Genomic DNA, 14,762 nt, shown 5'->3' with positions numbered 1-14,762 from the left:
CTAAGGTTCTCTTCACCCCTAGATGCCCGGTTCGCCGCCACGGTGACTCCCAGCACACGTGGGCGCTGCCCCTCTTTCTCCTGGCCTTCCTGGAACCATGCGAAATGGATGCGCGCGGTAGCCGCCAGGGCGCGCTCGGCGCCAGGCGCGAGGCCGCCCAGGGCGGGAGGCGATGTGATTGGCAGGCGCGGCCGTCCATCGGGCCCGGCGGGGCGGGCCGCCCGGGAGGCCTGTGGGCGGGGAGGCGGGGCCTGCATGAATGGGGCGCGCGGCGCGCGGGCTGCAGCAGGCGCTAGTAGGGGAAGCTCGAGTCCCGGCCGGAGTGGGTGGGAGGAAGCGAGGGGGGCGGGGGCAGGGAGCGAGCGCGGGCGGGGGGCGGGGAGGGGCAGCGCCCGGGCGGCGCGCCGAGGGCTGCGAGGCAGCGGGCGTGAGCGGAGCCGGTCGCGCCGTGCCTGTCGCTGCGGTGCCGCTGCAGCCCGCTTCGCCGCCTCCGCCCTTGCCGCGCGCCGCCGGAGGGGCTTTGAGGAGCTGAGGGGCACCCCCCCCCGGCAACCCGACGCGGGGGGCCGACGAGTGAAGGAGCCGGGTCCCAGAGGCCGAGCCGCGCGGGGGGCCCCTGAGCGCGGAGGTGGGGGCTGAGGCCCCCGAGGGGGCCCCGCCGTGATGGGCAACCTGGAGAGCGCCGAGGGGGGCCCGGGCGAGCCGCCCCCTGTGTCGCTGCTGCTGCCGCCCGGCAAGATGCCGATGCCCGAGCCCTGTGAGCTGGAGGAGCGCTTCGCCCTGGTGCTGGTGAGAGAGCCGAACCCGGCCCGGCCCGGTCCCCTCCTACAGCCCCCCACCCCGGTTCCGAAGCCCCGGCTGCGAGTGAGCTCGGTTCGCGTCCCGCCCACACCGCGGCCTCTTCCCGCAGGCCCGGACCGCCCCATCGGGGGACCTGGGGACCGTCGCCGCCCCGGCCGCTGCCCGTTAGGGCGGAGGAGGGGGTCCCGGGCGGTGGCGGCCCCGGGAAACTAGACTCCCCTCCCCGCCCCCTCTGCCGCCCCCACCCACCGTCCCTCGAATTCTGGTCCGCGAGCGATCCCCTTGCTCGAGGGGCACTTGAGAGGCTGGGGGCGGCTCGTGTCAACATGGAGGCTTCCCGGGGAGTGGGTCCCACTCCAGCCCGGGCCAGATGTGTGGGGGGGAGCAGGGCCGGGGAGGGCGCTGGCAGCCCTTGAGGGGAAGTAGTACAGAGTGATGCCATTCTTATTTCAGAGCGGCCTGCAGGCATCCTGCTACGTTAGAGTGGGTTTGCCTAAAAGGCTGAACATGTGGATAAGCCATTCCACTAGGGTGTTTTTCCAATTGAAACAATACACAAACCATGCCGCCTCCTTTTTTTTCTCTCTCTCTCCTTTTCATGTTAAGTCCTGGTGACTGGTTTGTGTTCATTCTTGCCTGTGCTGCCTCTTTTTTTTTTTTTTTTTTGTAGGTTCTAAAGTGGTCTATAGGGATGGCTTTTTAAAGCTGACTTTGGGCTTCTCTTTCAGTTGTGGGAGCTGGACAGTGAGGGCAGTGGCTGTGTGAGTAGAGAGATTCTCAGCTGGTCTCACCTAACTGGAGCCTGATTGCGTGTTGGAGTTGGAAACGAAGTTTTGGAGAGAGGAAGTGAATATTTGCTCACAGAAGTAAATCTTTGAGAAATCTGGGGGAATAGTTGTTGGTTCCGGCAAAGAATTCTCTAAGAGGCAGCAGTAATTCTGGTGTTATTGTTGGTATGGCCTGAAAGGGCCGGCTTTGCCTCTGCCCGTGAGGTGGGATGGGTTGTGGACTTAGCAGCCTTCTTGGATTTCATCTGCCTTGGAAGAGGGAGATTAGATCTCTTGGCAGTTGGTGGAGCTGTCTAGAGATCCCAGCTCTCGGGTGGTGGGGAGGCTGCCATCAGCCTGGTAGCTGAGCTGGCTCAGAGGGGTCCCTGGTGTTCCACGGGGAAGCCGTGTCGTTGGCACCGCTCTGCTTGGGCTGGAGGGGTCTGGGCCACGTTTCCCTGGCCTCCTCAGGGGGAAGGGGTGAGTCAGTGATTGCTAATGTGCTGTGACCATCCTCGGGGCCCCAGGAGCAGAGAACTGGGACTTAGTACCCTTGAGAACAAGAGCTCAACTGTTGGGGGAAAAGAGTAGGAGGGAACCAGTGTTCCGGTGGGGGTGTGAAAACCCCCACCACCACCCGAGTGTAGGAATCCAGGAGAAAGGGATGATCTGAGGGGGACTGGGTGGGAAGCTGCCTGAGGTAGGGCCTGCAAGGCCATGTGTCGTTAGCGCTTAGAACCAGAGTCCCTCATGTCTTTGGAGCTTGGTTGACCAGTTTGTTTAGTTAGCAAATTGATGGCTTAATAGTCACAGAATGCACGTGGTGTCCCTGTTCCAACCAGAGCACCCGGAGAGTCCAGGTCAGTAGGGGACTGGACCACCCACTCGCAAGCCTTCCTTTTTGTGTAAAGTTTGGATTTGTGTTCTCATGGCTTTTGTGTTGGTCTTGCTTTTTTGTGAGCCAGAGCTGCTGCTACTGGAGGTTTGGAACAGAGCAGGCCAGGGCTAGAAGCTGGCTCAGGACAGGAGAAGAGTTTATCTCAGTTGTCCAACACAGGGGAACAAGTTGTGTTTTATTAGGGGACTCTTAAAAAAAAAAAAAAAGATTTTGTTTACTTGAAAGTCAGAGTTACAGAGAGACAGAGAGAGAGAGGTCTTCCATCTGCTGGTTTACTCCCCAGATGGTCACAATGGCCGGAGCTGAGCCAATCCGAAGCCAGGAGCCAGGAGCTTTTTCCAGGTTTCCCACACAGATGCAGAGGCCCAAGGACTTGGGCCATCTTCTACTGCTTTCCCAGGCCATAACAGAGAGCTGGATCAGAAGTGGAGTTTGAACCGGTGCCCATATGGGATGCTGGCCCTACAGGCAGCCGCTTTACCCATTACGCCACAGCACTGGCCCCCAGGGGACTCTTTTTTTTTTTTTTTTTTTTTTTTTTTTTGACAGGCAGAGTTAGACAGTGAGAGACTGAAAGAAAGGTCTTCCTTCTGTTGGTTCACCCCCAAAATGGCTGCCACGGCTGGTGCACTGCGCCAATCCGAAGCCAGGAGCCAGGTGCTTCCTCCTGGTCTCCCATGTGGGTTCAGGGCCCAAGCACTTGGGCCATCCTCCACTGCCTTCCCGGGCCACAGCAGAGAGCTGGACTGGAAGAGGAGCAACCAGGACAGAACCAGCGCCCCAACTGGGACTAGAACCCAGGGTGCTGGTGCCACAGGCAGAAGATTAGCCTAGTGAGCCGTGGTGCCGGCTCCAGGTGTCTCTTAAAGGTCTCTCTCTGCTGCTCCCATCCTCTGGGAGTTCCCACTGTACATTTAGATGCTTGACTCAGGTGTTAGTTCCTGAACAGTCAGGAGAAACAATGCAGTAGAAAAAGCAAGGACTGTCCCAGCTGATGTCTTACCCTCTTTGAGTCTAGATTTCTTCATCTGTAAAAAGGGGCTGATAATTCCTGACCTGGTGGGAATGTGAGGATTAGGGGGTGCTTGACACCCCCACAGGTATTTAATATAGATCAGGTTCTTTTCTCGATGATGTGACATGGGCAAAGGGGCTTCTTTTTCACCGTTTCTTTGCCTGGCTTGTCCACTTCGGTTTGATTGGTTTTGTTTATGGAAAAGCTGTTTGAAGGGTTTGTTGGGGTGACACCTAGGATGCTGGTTAGGCTTATGGGTTTTCAAGTGAGAGTCTCCAGTTAGAAAAGTGTTTGATCCCAGTTTTGTCTTACAAATGGGGATAATAGCATCTGTTACAAGAGGTGGTTGTGTAGATTTGAAGAAAGTCAAATACTTAGCAGCATTTAGCATTTTCTGTATGCTCAGTAAGTGAAGGCTTGTTGTCTGAACCTCTCAGCTCTGTTGCAGATCTGAGATCACTTGTATTCCCCAAAAGGGGAGTTTAGGTTCAGAAATCTGATGAAGCCACTTACCCCCTTTCTGTATGTCTAGCCTGGGCATATGTCTGCTGTTGTCAGATGGGGGCTTCCCCAGCCCCAATGTGTCCATGGAAAACCCCGCCCTGCCCCCAAAAGCACCCTGGCTGGGGAAGTTGTGTCAGTGCTGAGTCAAGACCACAGGCCTTCAGCTTTCTGGTACAGACTCATAATCTGTCACTCGAGGTCTGAGGCTTGGAGCTGATTTGTTCGGGACATTCCTCCCAGTCCAGTGCCTTCATCAGGGCTTCCCGGCTGGTATGCTGCAGAGGGGTTATGGGTGTGCCGGGGGTACAGGTTGCCTTATTCCTACAGGCAGCTGGGCTCCCTAGATGGTCCCCTCGGGCTGGATATCAGCTTCTACCATGTGCTCTTCAGATAATATGATTTTCTAGGTGTGCCCAGTTGTTGCATTACACTGCTTTGGGGGATTCTCCGTGAATCCCCCTGTCTGAGCAGTTCCCGTTCTGTTGAGTGTTGATTGACAGGTTTAGAGTTGTGGCAATTATTGGAGCTCCTCGCTACTAATACCAGCATAGGAGTCCATCTCTGGAGTGATAAAAGACCCCACTGTATGTTTTGGTCCCAACTAGAGAACTCCCAAGGGCGATTGCTCGAAAGCTTGGAGCCTGTGCTGGGCTTTCCTTTGACAGCGAGGGATGTAGAGGGCTTTGAGGTACAGCTGTCTCTAGCCTTTGGTGTGTCAGCACCCTGACTTTTTCCTTTCTTGACTTACTGCAGATTTGAGACTGAGTCTAAAAAGTTCAGATGCCAGCAAGAGCCCTGGCCATCCTTTAGGAGAGTCTTGGGGCATGGAGGGCGGGGCTGTGTGGCAGGGGCTGTCCCTGCTGTGGCTCCTCCTCTCACATTTCCCTGGCGATGGTGACGACTTGGATGACTTGGGGTTGTGCTGTAAGTGGAGCATTGATATGAGAGCTAAGCTGGCCTGGGTGCTAGTTGTCTGAGGGGCCTCCTTTGATACAGAAAGAGGCTGGGAAAAACTTGGACTAAATATCAGGTTCTGCATCACCGTGGTGGAAATTTTTTCCCCAGCCCTGGGGATTGTGGTGAATTAGTTCAGGCTGGAGTAAGACTTGGGGGGAGGGAAAGGGCCCTTGACAGCAGCTGGTCAGAGGAGCCTCCCCCTTCTCAGAGAAGCCACCAGGAAAACCCTCGGCCATAGAGAGGAGCTGCTTTTGCCTTGATCTTCTGATGTGACCTGGCCTTGTCTCGGGGAAGGTGTGGGTGGGGAAGGGTGGAGGGGGATGTGTCTGTCATGTGGGAATATTTTCACTGCCCAGAGAGAGACAGATTTTTTTTTCCCCATTCTCTTAAAGTAATATCTTTTTTTAAAACTTTTTTTAAAATTTTTATTTGACAGGTAGAGTTATAGACAGTGAGAGGGAGACAGAGAAAGGCCTTCCTTCCGTTGGTTCACTCCCTAATGGCTGCTATGGCTGGTGCTGTGCCAATCCAAAGCCAGGAGCTGGGTACTTCCTCCTGGTCGCCCATGTGGGTTCAGGACCCAAGCACTTTGGCCATCCTTTACTGCCCTCCAGGGCTACAGCAGAGAGCTGGACTGGGAGAGGAGCAACCGGGACTAGTACCTGGTGCCCCAACCGAAACTAGAACCTGGGGTGCCAGCGCCACAGGCAGAGGATTAGCCAAGTGAGCCACAGCACCAGCCTTAAAGTAGTATCTTCAGAGAAAGCATGAGACAGCTTAGAGATGATTGAACAAAAAGTCACATATGTTCTCTAGTTCCTTTACCAAATGCAGCCAGTGTGTTCTAAAGCCTTATGTATTTTTTTATTTGCATAGTTTTGTACAATGTTTTGCTATCTGATATATATACTTTACTTTTAATCTAGTTTTTTTTTAAAAAATATTTATTTGAAAGGCAGAGTTACAGAGAGGCAGAGGCAGAGAGAGAGAGAGAGGTCTTCTATCTAGTGGTTCACTCCCCAAATGGCCACAATGGCTGGAGCTGGGCCGATCCGAAGCCAGGAGCCAGGAACTTCTGGGTTTCCCACACGGGTCAGGGGCCCAAGGACTTGGGACATGTTATGCTGATTTCTGAGGCCATAGCAGAGAGCTGGATCAGAAGTGGAGTAGCCAGGACTCGAACTGGCACCCATTTGGGTTAATGGCACCCATATGGGATGCTGGCACTGTAGGCGGTAGCTTAACTCGCTATGCAACAGCGCAGCCCACTTAATCTAGTTTATAAAAAATTATCTTCATTTTATTTGAAAGGCAGAGAGGCAGGCACAGAGAGAGCTTCCATCTGGTTCACTCCCCAAATGGGTCAGGCTTCTTAACTCCTGTGCCAAATATCTGCCCCTTTGGTTTTCTCTCTTGGCCTCTCTCATGAGTTTTTAAGTTACAAACACTTTTTTTTTTTTTTTTTTTTGGACAGGCAGAGTGAACAGAGAGAGACAGAAAGGTCTTCCTTTGCCATTGGTTCATCCTCCAATGGCCGCTGTGCAGATCCAAAGGCAGGAGCCAGGTACTTTTCCTGGTCTCCCATGGGGTGCAGGGCCCAAGGACTTGGGCCATCCTCCACTGCACTCCGGGCCATAGCAGAGAGCTGGCCTGGAAGAGGGGCAACTGGGACAGAATCCAGCATCCCAACCAGGACTAGCACCTGGTGTGCTGGCGCCGCAAGGCGGAGGATTAGCCTAGTGAGCCGCGGTGCTGGCCAAGTTGCAAACACTCTTAGATGCTGTGCATTCATTGAGTGAATGTATCATTTTTTACTAAGCCCTCCTTCTGTTTAGGTTCTTTGCTTCTGTTTAGGTTCAATGCTTGGTGTGCAGAATCTTTTCTTTCTTTCTTTCTTTTCTTTTTTTAAGATTTATTTATTTGAAAGAGTTACACAGAGCGAAAAAGAGAGACAGAGAGAGAGAGAGGACTTCCATCTGCTGGTTCACTCCCCAGATGACCGCAATGGCCAGAGCTGAGCCGATCCAAAGCCAGGAGCTTCTTTTGGGTCTCCCACATGGATGCAGGGGCTCAAGGACTTGGGCCATCTTCTACTGCTTTCCCAGGCCACAGCAGAGAGCTGGATGGGAAGTGAAACAGCCAGGTCTCAAACCGGTGCCCATATGGGATGCTAGCACTGCAGGTGGCGGCTTTACCCATTATGCCACAGCGCTGGTCCCACAAAGACTTTTCAGTATTTGCAGTTTCCTTAAGATAGAAATTTAAAATTTAACTTGCTAGATTGTAGGATATAAATGTTTTTAAGGTCCTTGACACATTTCCAAGAGGGCTTTTAAAAAAAGATTTATTTATTTCTTTGAAAGAATTATAGAGAAGAGAGGGAGAAACAGAGAGAAGGAGGAAGATATCTTCTATCTGTTGGTTCACTCCCAAATAGCCACAATGGCCAGGTCTGGGCCAGGCCAAAGCCAGGAGCTAGGAGCTTCATCAGGGTCTCCCGTGTGGGTACAGGGACCCAAGGATTTGGACCATCTTCAGCTGCTTCCCAGGTGCATTAGCAGGGAGCTGCATTGGAACTGGAGCAAGACAGGACTTGAACCAATGCCCATGTGGGATGCCAGTGCTGCAGGTGGTGGCTTCACTTGCTACATCACAGAGAGAGAGAGGAGGAGATACAGAGAGAGAGAGAAATCTTACGATCTGCTGGCCCACTCCCCAGATGGCTGCAACAGGGAGGTTGGACCAGGCTGAAGCCAGGAGCCAAGAGCTCCCTCCAGGTTTCCCACATGGGTGGCAGGGGCCCAAACCTGGGCTATCCTCTGCTGCCTTTCCCAGACCATTAGCAGGGAGCTCATGGAAAGTGGAGCAGCCAGAACATGAACCAACGCCCATATAGGATGCAGGCAGCAGCTTTACTTGCCATGCCACAACACTGCCCTGTAGTACGTGTTTTTAAGCAGACTCGGAATCACTGAACAGTATAAAGAAGAAAATTAAGGTCATCTGTAATCTTGCCATCTGCTATTAACATTTTGATGTACTTACATATTTTAATAATTAGAATCATACTGTATGTATTGTTTTGTAAACAGTTTTTAATTACTATTTTAAGCATTTTCTCATTAGTTTAAGTGTTCTCCAGTGTCATAATCCATGGCTGCATAATAATGCATAATAGAATGTTTTGTTATTGCCTTATCTTGCATTTTCTGTCTCTCCCCCAACTGCTGCTATTACAAGTAACACTGTGATGGACAGCCAATGGTAAATATTTGTGTCTGTCTTTCTCCTTGCTATTCTAAATAACACTGTTATGGACATCCCATGCATAAATATTTGTGTCTCTGATTATTGCCTTAGGCCAGATTGTTAGAAATGGAATTAAAGAGTGTATGTTCGTTAAAGGTCTTTGAGACATAGACCTTCCTAGGAAGTTGTACCGGTTACCTTTCTCCCAATAGTGTGTGAATGTCTCCCTTTCTGTCTGTGCTAACCATTGCTGGATACTTTGACTGTCTTTGCTGGATGATTGATGAGAAGTGGTAGCTTGTTTTACTTCGCATTTCTCTGAACATTCCATCTTAGTGTTTGGACTTTCTTTTGTTTGTGTCCTTTTGCTTTCTGTTGGAGACTTATTGTGCATATACATATGACTATGTAATAAGTGCATATGTTGTCCACACCTTTGCATTATAGAATATTTTTCACATGAGTAGGCATGCATAACTATTATGTAACTTTGAATAATAGTGGAATGAACACCAGTTCCTTGAAACAATGGTGGAGTGCACCGTGTATCCACATCGAGTTCTTAGAGGTGCTTCCTGCTTTTATTTTCTTCCTTGCCTTGTTTGGGATGAAAGAGCCCTTTTGGCTTGGGACTTGTTGGGTCTGTGTTCTGCAGCTGGGACGTCCAGGTGGCAGCCACCCCAGTGCTTCATCGCTCTGTCTGTGGGGCAGCAACCGCTACAGATGGCGAGAACAGGAACTGGTTTTGGGGGAAATAACTGATCTTCAATGAACTGCAAAAAGAAGCCGAGGTGGAGAGGAAATGAGACCACAGATCCTTCCCGGGCACTGAGGTTGCCTGGGAAGCTGTGCAGGGCCAGGGCCTTGGTTCTGTGGCCAACATTTCTGCCCCAGAAGTGACACTGCTGGGTCCAGGGGACAGCCTTGCTGGCTGCCTAGAGTCAGCGTGTCTTCTGTTCTGCTGGGCTAGTCTCCTGCACGCTGAAGAAACATCTCTCCCAAGTCTGAGCTGAGTGCAACAGTGCCAGGGAGCGGCCAACAATTCATTCCAGTTCGGAAATGATTTTAGAGAAGGGGAAGGACCTTTGTCTTTGAAGATAAGAGAGGGAGCTGTTGCCACATGGCCTCCTGGCTCCTTGCTGGGCACGTTAGGACTCCTGCTTTGAATAGCAGCAGATGAGAAATTTGAGGGCTTGAAGGCTGTCGTCCATGAAAGAGAGGATTCCAGAGTTGACCCAGGTCCCAAGTTCCCATTCCCAACTTCTCTTTTCCCTTTCATAGCAAAGCCACACCTTTTTGTCTTTCGTTTCTTCCTCATGGGAGAGTGAGTTCTCCAAGAGAGGCATGGAGGTGCCAGGCTACCCTCTGGCCCAAAGATGGTTTTTGTTTTTTGCTTCCTCCCTTCCTCTTGACTTCTTCTCTTTTCCCTTCTTCCAATTCCCCCTTTCTCTTCCAAAAGGCATGGGTTGGGAGTTTGTGTGTTGAGGAGGGGAAGACTTGGGTAGAGGTTCAGGAGTAGTGTCTCCTCTACCCCCAGCTTTACTAATGTGTGTACTCCTCTTGGTTTATAGAGTGCTTTGAGATCCTTGAAAGGTGTTCTGAATACCGTTCAGAGCCATGAGGGACTGGCAGCATTATTTCCACAACAGGCTTTGCCAGTGGAGCATGGGCTGTGTACCAGGCTCGGCCAATTCTCGTCCTCATCGCCTCCTGCCTTTCTTTATCACCTTCCTAACTCTCCCCAGGGTGGTAGCTGGGGCTGGGGCTGGGACTGGCGGTCTTGCCTTTGGGCCCTTGTGCCTGTCGATTGGGAAGACAGATCCAGAGTGGAGGATGTCGTAGCCCTCTTTGGTTGCTTGGCCCCTCTCAGAGTGAGAGGTGGGTGTGGACCTGGTGTTTAGGGTATTTTAGGTGCTGATGATTCTGTTTTAAGAGCAACCTACAGCTCAGAGCAGTTTCTGCTCTGTTTTTAACCAGCTTCTTTGCAGGAGCTGGGGAATCAGTCACAGTTCTTCCTGCTGTTTCCCATGAAACCTTCAAAATATTCCTGTTTTGGGAGGAAATAGCTGGTTTGAGATTTGCTGGCTCAGACTTGGCTTGAAAGACGGACAGTTGATTTCAGAATCAGAAGAGTTGGGGTTTGGTCCAGAGTTAACGGTATTTCTTTTAGCGGGATAACTTTGGGCAAATCCTGTAATTTTTCAGAGCCATCTTAATTCTTTATGATATGGATGAGGATAATACCTAACTTACAGCTTTACCAGGACACTTAAAGGAGACAACATAGTGAAGACACTTTGTATTCTATGAAAAAAGAAACAACGTTCTTCAGTTGTTTATTGTATACATGTCACCCACTGTGCCACCCCTGTTCCCATGAGTTCAAGTGGTTTTCAGTGGAGGAAGGTATTCTCATGCCAGGAGCCTGAGGATGTGTGGTTATCACCTCTCCTGGGTTGCCACACTCAGTGGCTCAGAAGTCCTGCTGTGCCTGGGTCAGTGCTGCAGGATGAAGCACAGTCCCGCCCTGTGCCGACAGCACCCTGCTGGGCAGTGCCTTTACCCTCCCTGCCTCCAGTACGGAGCTTCTGGAGCAGTAAAAACCACAGCTGTGATACTTTCTTGTTTTCCCCATTTTTCTTTCTATTTTTTTTAAAGCTTATATTTACGTATTTGAAAGGCAGAGCAACAAAGAGAGGAAGAATCAGACACAAAGAGTGAGCTTCAGGGCTGACATTGTGACGTAACACGTTAAGCCACCACCTGCCGCCTGTGATGCTGACGCCGACATCCCACTCGGGCACCAATCCGAGTCCCGGCTGCTCCACTTCCGATCCAGCTCCCTGCTGATATACCTGGGAAAGCAGCAGGAGATGGCCCAAGTTCTTGGCCCAGGTGCATTAGCAGGGAGCTGGATCAGAAGAAGAGCTGCTGGGGCTCGAACCAGCACTTTGATATGGGAAGCTGGCATTAAAGGTGGCAGCTTAACCTGCTGTACCCCATTGCCATCCCCTTTCCCATTTTCTTTTATACCTCAGGAAGCAGGTGGACTTCTTCTTATGACCTGTAGGTCTAGTGGCTGGATCCTTCTTCCTGGGACTCCACCCTGAAATTCCTCAGGGAGCAGTTCAGGGTACCCACACTGCCCCTACACCCTGTTAGTCCCTCCACCGGGGTGACTGCTCTTGTCACATGCATAGAAAAATTTCTGTAAGGATACAGATAAAACTGATAACAGTGGTTATCTGGAATGCAGCAGAGACCATGATGGATCAGTAGCGTGCAGAGGAATTTAGCTTTATAATTTTGCATTTTTGTTTTTACAAATTTATTTATGTGTTTGATGGGTAGAGTGACAGAGGGAGAGAGAGAGGTCTTCCATCTGCTGGTTCACTCCCCAGTGGCCACATAAGCCAGAGCTGGGCCAGGCTGAAGCCGGGAGCCTGGAACTCCGTCTAGGTATCCCACGTGAATGGCAGGGAAGTGGAGACCTGGTGCTGGGATATGGGATATGGGCATCCCAAGCAGTGGCTTAACTCACTGCACTACAGTGCTCACCCCTATAAATGTTTATTTATTTTTAACAAGGAACATGTACTTATATGTTAGGAAGTTTAAAGAATAATAAAGGTAACATCACTAGAACTCAAGGAAAATAAATATTTAAGGATATGCTTTTTATGCTGACCGTGTAGGCAAAATTGTAAAGACTGATGGTGTCCATGGTTGGCATTAATGACAGGGTGACATTTTAGGAGGCATTTTACCAGGTTTGCAGATTTAAAATCCATCTACCCTTTAGCCTAGTGTCTCACTGATTCTACAGAGCAGGTTTACACATGTGTGAGGGATGCTCAGGGCTTCGTGGTTAAACAGTGAAAAGTCAGGAGCAACTTCATTGTCCATTTCCTGCCTAAATCTCTTTCCTGTTCACCTGGATACTCAGGGCAAGTCTTAGGAGTTAGCCTTAATTTTTGTCTTTTCTTTTCTCCACGTCCATTCTGTGAGTCCCAAGGATTTCACCTCTAAAAAACAAACCTCAAATCCTATTGCCCCGTTCCTTTTCTCTCTATATGGCCACCACTTCGGGCCAGCCTCAGTTCTTGCCTCTGTTACAGCCAGCCAGATGTTTGAACGTTTTCCTCCATTGCCCTTCTCTTCAGACACATCCATTCCCCACAAGGCAGACACATTTCAAATACAAATCAAATAGCATCATTCCCCTGCCTGAAAACCTTTTCTCACTCCCCTTTGTACCAAACAAAAAGAAGAGAGAAAGAAAAAGAAGCGAACTCCTGCCATGGACCCTTTGGGCTGCATTGTTGGTTCCCGCTGGCCTCTCTGCCCTCCCTCACCCTCCCGTGTACCAAGCCCCACAGTCGCCTGCTTGCATTCAGGACCAGCACCGTTCTGTCTCTGGGCCTTTGGACAGGCTGCCTCCTCTCCTGAATGCCCGCTGCCGGGGTCTCCGAATGGCTCCTTCCAGCTCATTCTTCAGGTCTCTGTTTTAAAAACTGCCACCTCTCAACAAGGCCTCCCCAGCTTGTCCTCTCTCTTAGCATCCTATTCCTTCTTTTGTGTTATTTTCCATTTTTGAAATTATTTGATGTTTATTTATTATCTGTGTCCCCAGGCTCTTGACTCCTTGAGGGCGGGAACATTTTATTTGCTTATCACTTACAGGCAAATATCTGGCACAGGGTGGGCACTCAATAAATTGCTGTGGCTGTTGGGACTCTGCGAGATATGTGTGTGTCAGTGTAATCGTGTAAAAAGGCCACTAAAGTGAGGAGGCGACATGGAATGCTTTATAAGATCCCACGTTGGTATGTAAATGAGCAGAAAAAAGGCCTGGACACCAGACTGTTAACCTGCAGACCTGAGGAGGGTTACTCTATAAGCTTTTGAGTTGATTGAATTTTTTCAGTATGTATTTGTGTACTCATTCCTCCTTTAAGGGAAAGGAAGGATAAAAAATGGAGCAAGGGGACGCAACTTTTGAGAAAATAATTCTTAATAAAGTGATCAAGCTGAAAATTTTTGAGAGGAAGAGAGAGAGAGAGAGAGAGAGAGAGAGAGAGAGAGCGCGCACCTATCTCAGGTTTACTCTTCAGATGTCTCCAACAGCTGGGGCTGGGCCAGGCTGAAACCAGGAGCCAGAACTCAATCCAGTTCTCCCACATGGATGGCAACAGGTTCCTAATTACTAGAGCCATCGCTGCTGCTTCCCAGGGTTCACATTAGTAGGAAGCTGGAATTGGGAGCCAGAGCCGGGAACGAAACTCAGACATTGCAATATGGGATGTCAGCATCTTAGCCACTAGGTTAAACCCTCATTCACAACTTCCTTTTTTTTTGAAAGGCAAGAGAGAGATAGAGGTCTTTATCTGCTGGTTTACTCCCTAGATGCCCACGATAGCGAAGTCTGGGCCAAGCTGAAGCCAGGAGCCCAGAACTCAGTCTGGATCTCTGAAGTGGGCGGCAGAGACCCCAGTACCTGCTGCCTCCTAGGACCTGTATGAGGAAGGTGGACTCAGAAGCGGGCTCGGATTTGAACTCAGCCACTTGCGTATGGGATTGAGGCATCGGAGCGATGTCTTAACTATTGTGCAAACGCCCACACCTCAATTTTTTAATGCTCTGAAAGAAAGCTCTCTCTTCCTCTTTGCACTGAGCGTGAGAGAGAGAAAGGATGCCAGCAGGGCCTCCTGGGGCTGTATGTAGATTCTTGAATGTAGGCCTGGTCTTGATCCTCCAGACCCATGCAGGTAGTCTGTTTTTGGCCTTTTTAGTTTCCAGACCAGTGAAGCTACACCTCTAAGCCATGGCAGAGCTGCACAGCTGCAGCCTACAAAAAGACTAAACCTGAGCTCTGGGCTTCACTGTTTCTCAAACTCAAGTCACTCTAGCATCCTTGACCCTCATGGAAATTGTTTTGTGTAGAATCTGTCTCCTAGGAATAGGAGCAGGTTGTATCTTAACAGCTAACATTTATTGGTTGTTAATGGTATGGGAAAACCCCCTCCCCCCAAAGCACCTGACACACATTGTCTCATTTGGCCATCACAACTCTGAACTCACTACTATTTCCATTTTCCAAATGAAGAAACTGAAGTCCAGGGAAGTGTAAATAGCTCACCTGGGCTCATATGGCTAGCGGGTAGTGCAGTCAGGATTTGAATGCAAGCAGGCTGATTCCCAAGTCCACATGCCCCTGGCCTGGATTGGCCCCTGCTGTCTGCACTGCTTTGGGGAGGATTAAGCGGACTGTGGCAGAATATAGAGGAGCTCACTGGAGCAGGTCCTCCTCTGCTGACAGGTGCGGCAGAAAGGTTCGAGCTGTGGAGTCAGCGAGGCTTTGCATCCTGGCCGCTGCACCAGGATATTTGCTGTTCTGCGAGTTGTCAGCTGTATTTGCTTTTTGACTTACTCTATGCGAGTGATACCACTTGGTGTATAGTGGTGAAAAACAAAAGTAATGCTTCTGCCTCTGTGGAGTTTAGGGGAAAAGACAGATATTGAACAAATAAATATTTACTTACAAGTTGAGATGTGTCCTTGGGAGGCAAAG

At 50.4% G+C, this 14,762-nt stretch overlaps 1 protein-coding gene across 5 annotated transcripts in view; it reads left to right on the top strand.

Moving 5' to 3' along the window:
* The first annotated feature begins 413 nt into the window (after nt 1-413).
* Nucleotides 414-14,762, top strand: part of FMNL3 (formin like 3) — a 58,588-nt gene continuing 44,239 nt past the window's right edge. For 4 of the 5 annotated variants that reach the window (XM_070052204.1, XM_070052201.1, XM_070052202.1 and 1 more), the window contains exon 1: nt 525-789. In XM_070052204.1, coding sequence (XP_069908305.1) covers nt 664-789 — 126 coding nt within the window. In that variant the 5' untranslated portion in view covers nt 525-663. Of the gene's footprint in view, nt 790-14,762 lie in introns of all 5 variants that reach the window. The other variant, XM_070052203.1, reaches the window with a different exon arrangement.

The sequence above is a fragment of the Oryctolagus cuniculus genome, chromosome 11 (assembly GCF_964237555.1).
Source record: "Oryctolagus cuniculus chromosome 11, mOryCun1.1, whole genome shotgun sequence".
In the NCBI taxonomy this organism is placed as follows: Eukaryota; Metazoa; Chordata; class Mammalia; order Lagomorpha; family Leporidae; genus Oryctolagus; species Oryctolagus cuniculus.
Note: the sequence above shows the minus strand (reverse complement) of the source record. Positions and strands in the feature narration are given on the sequence as shown.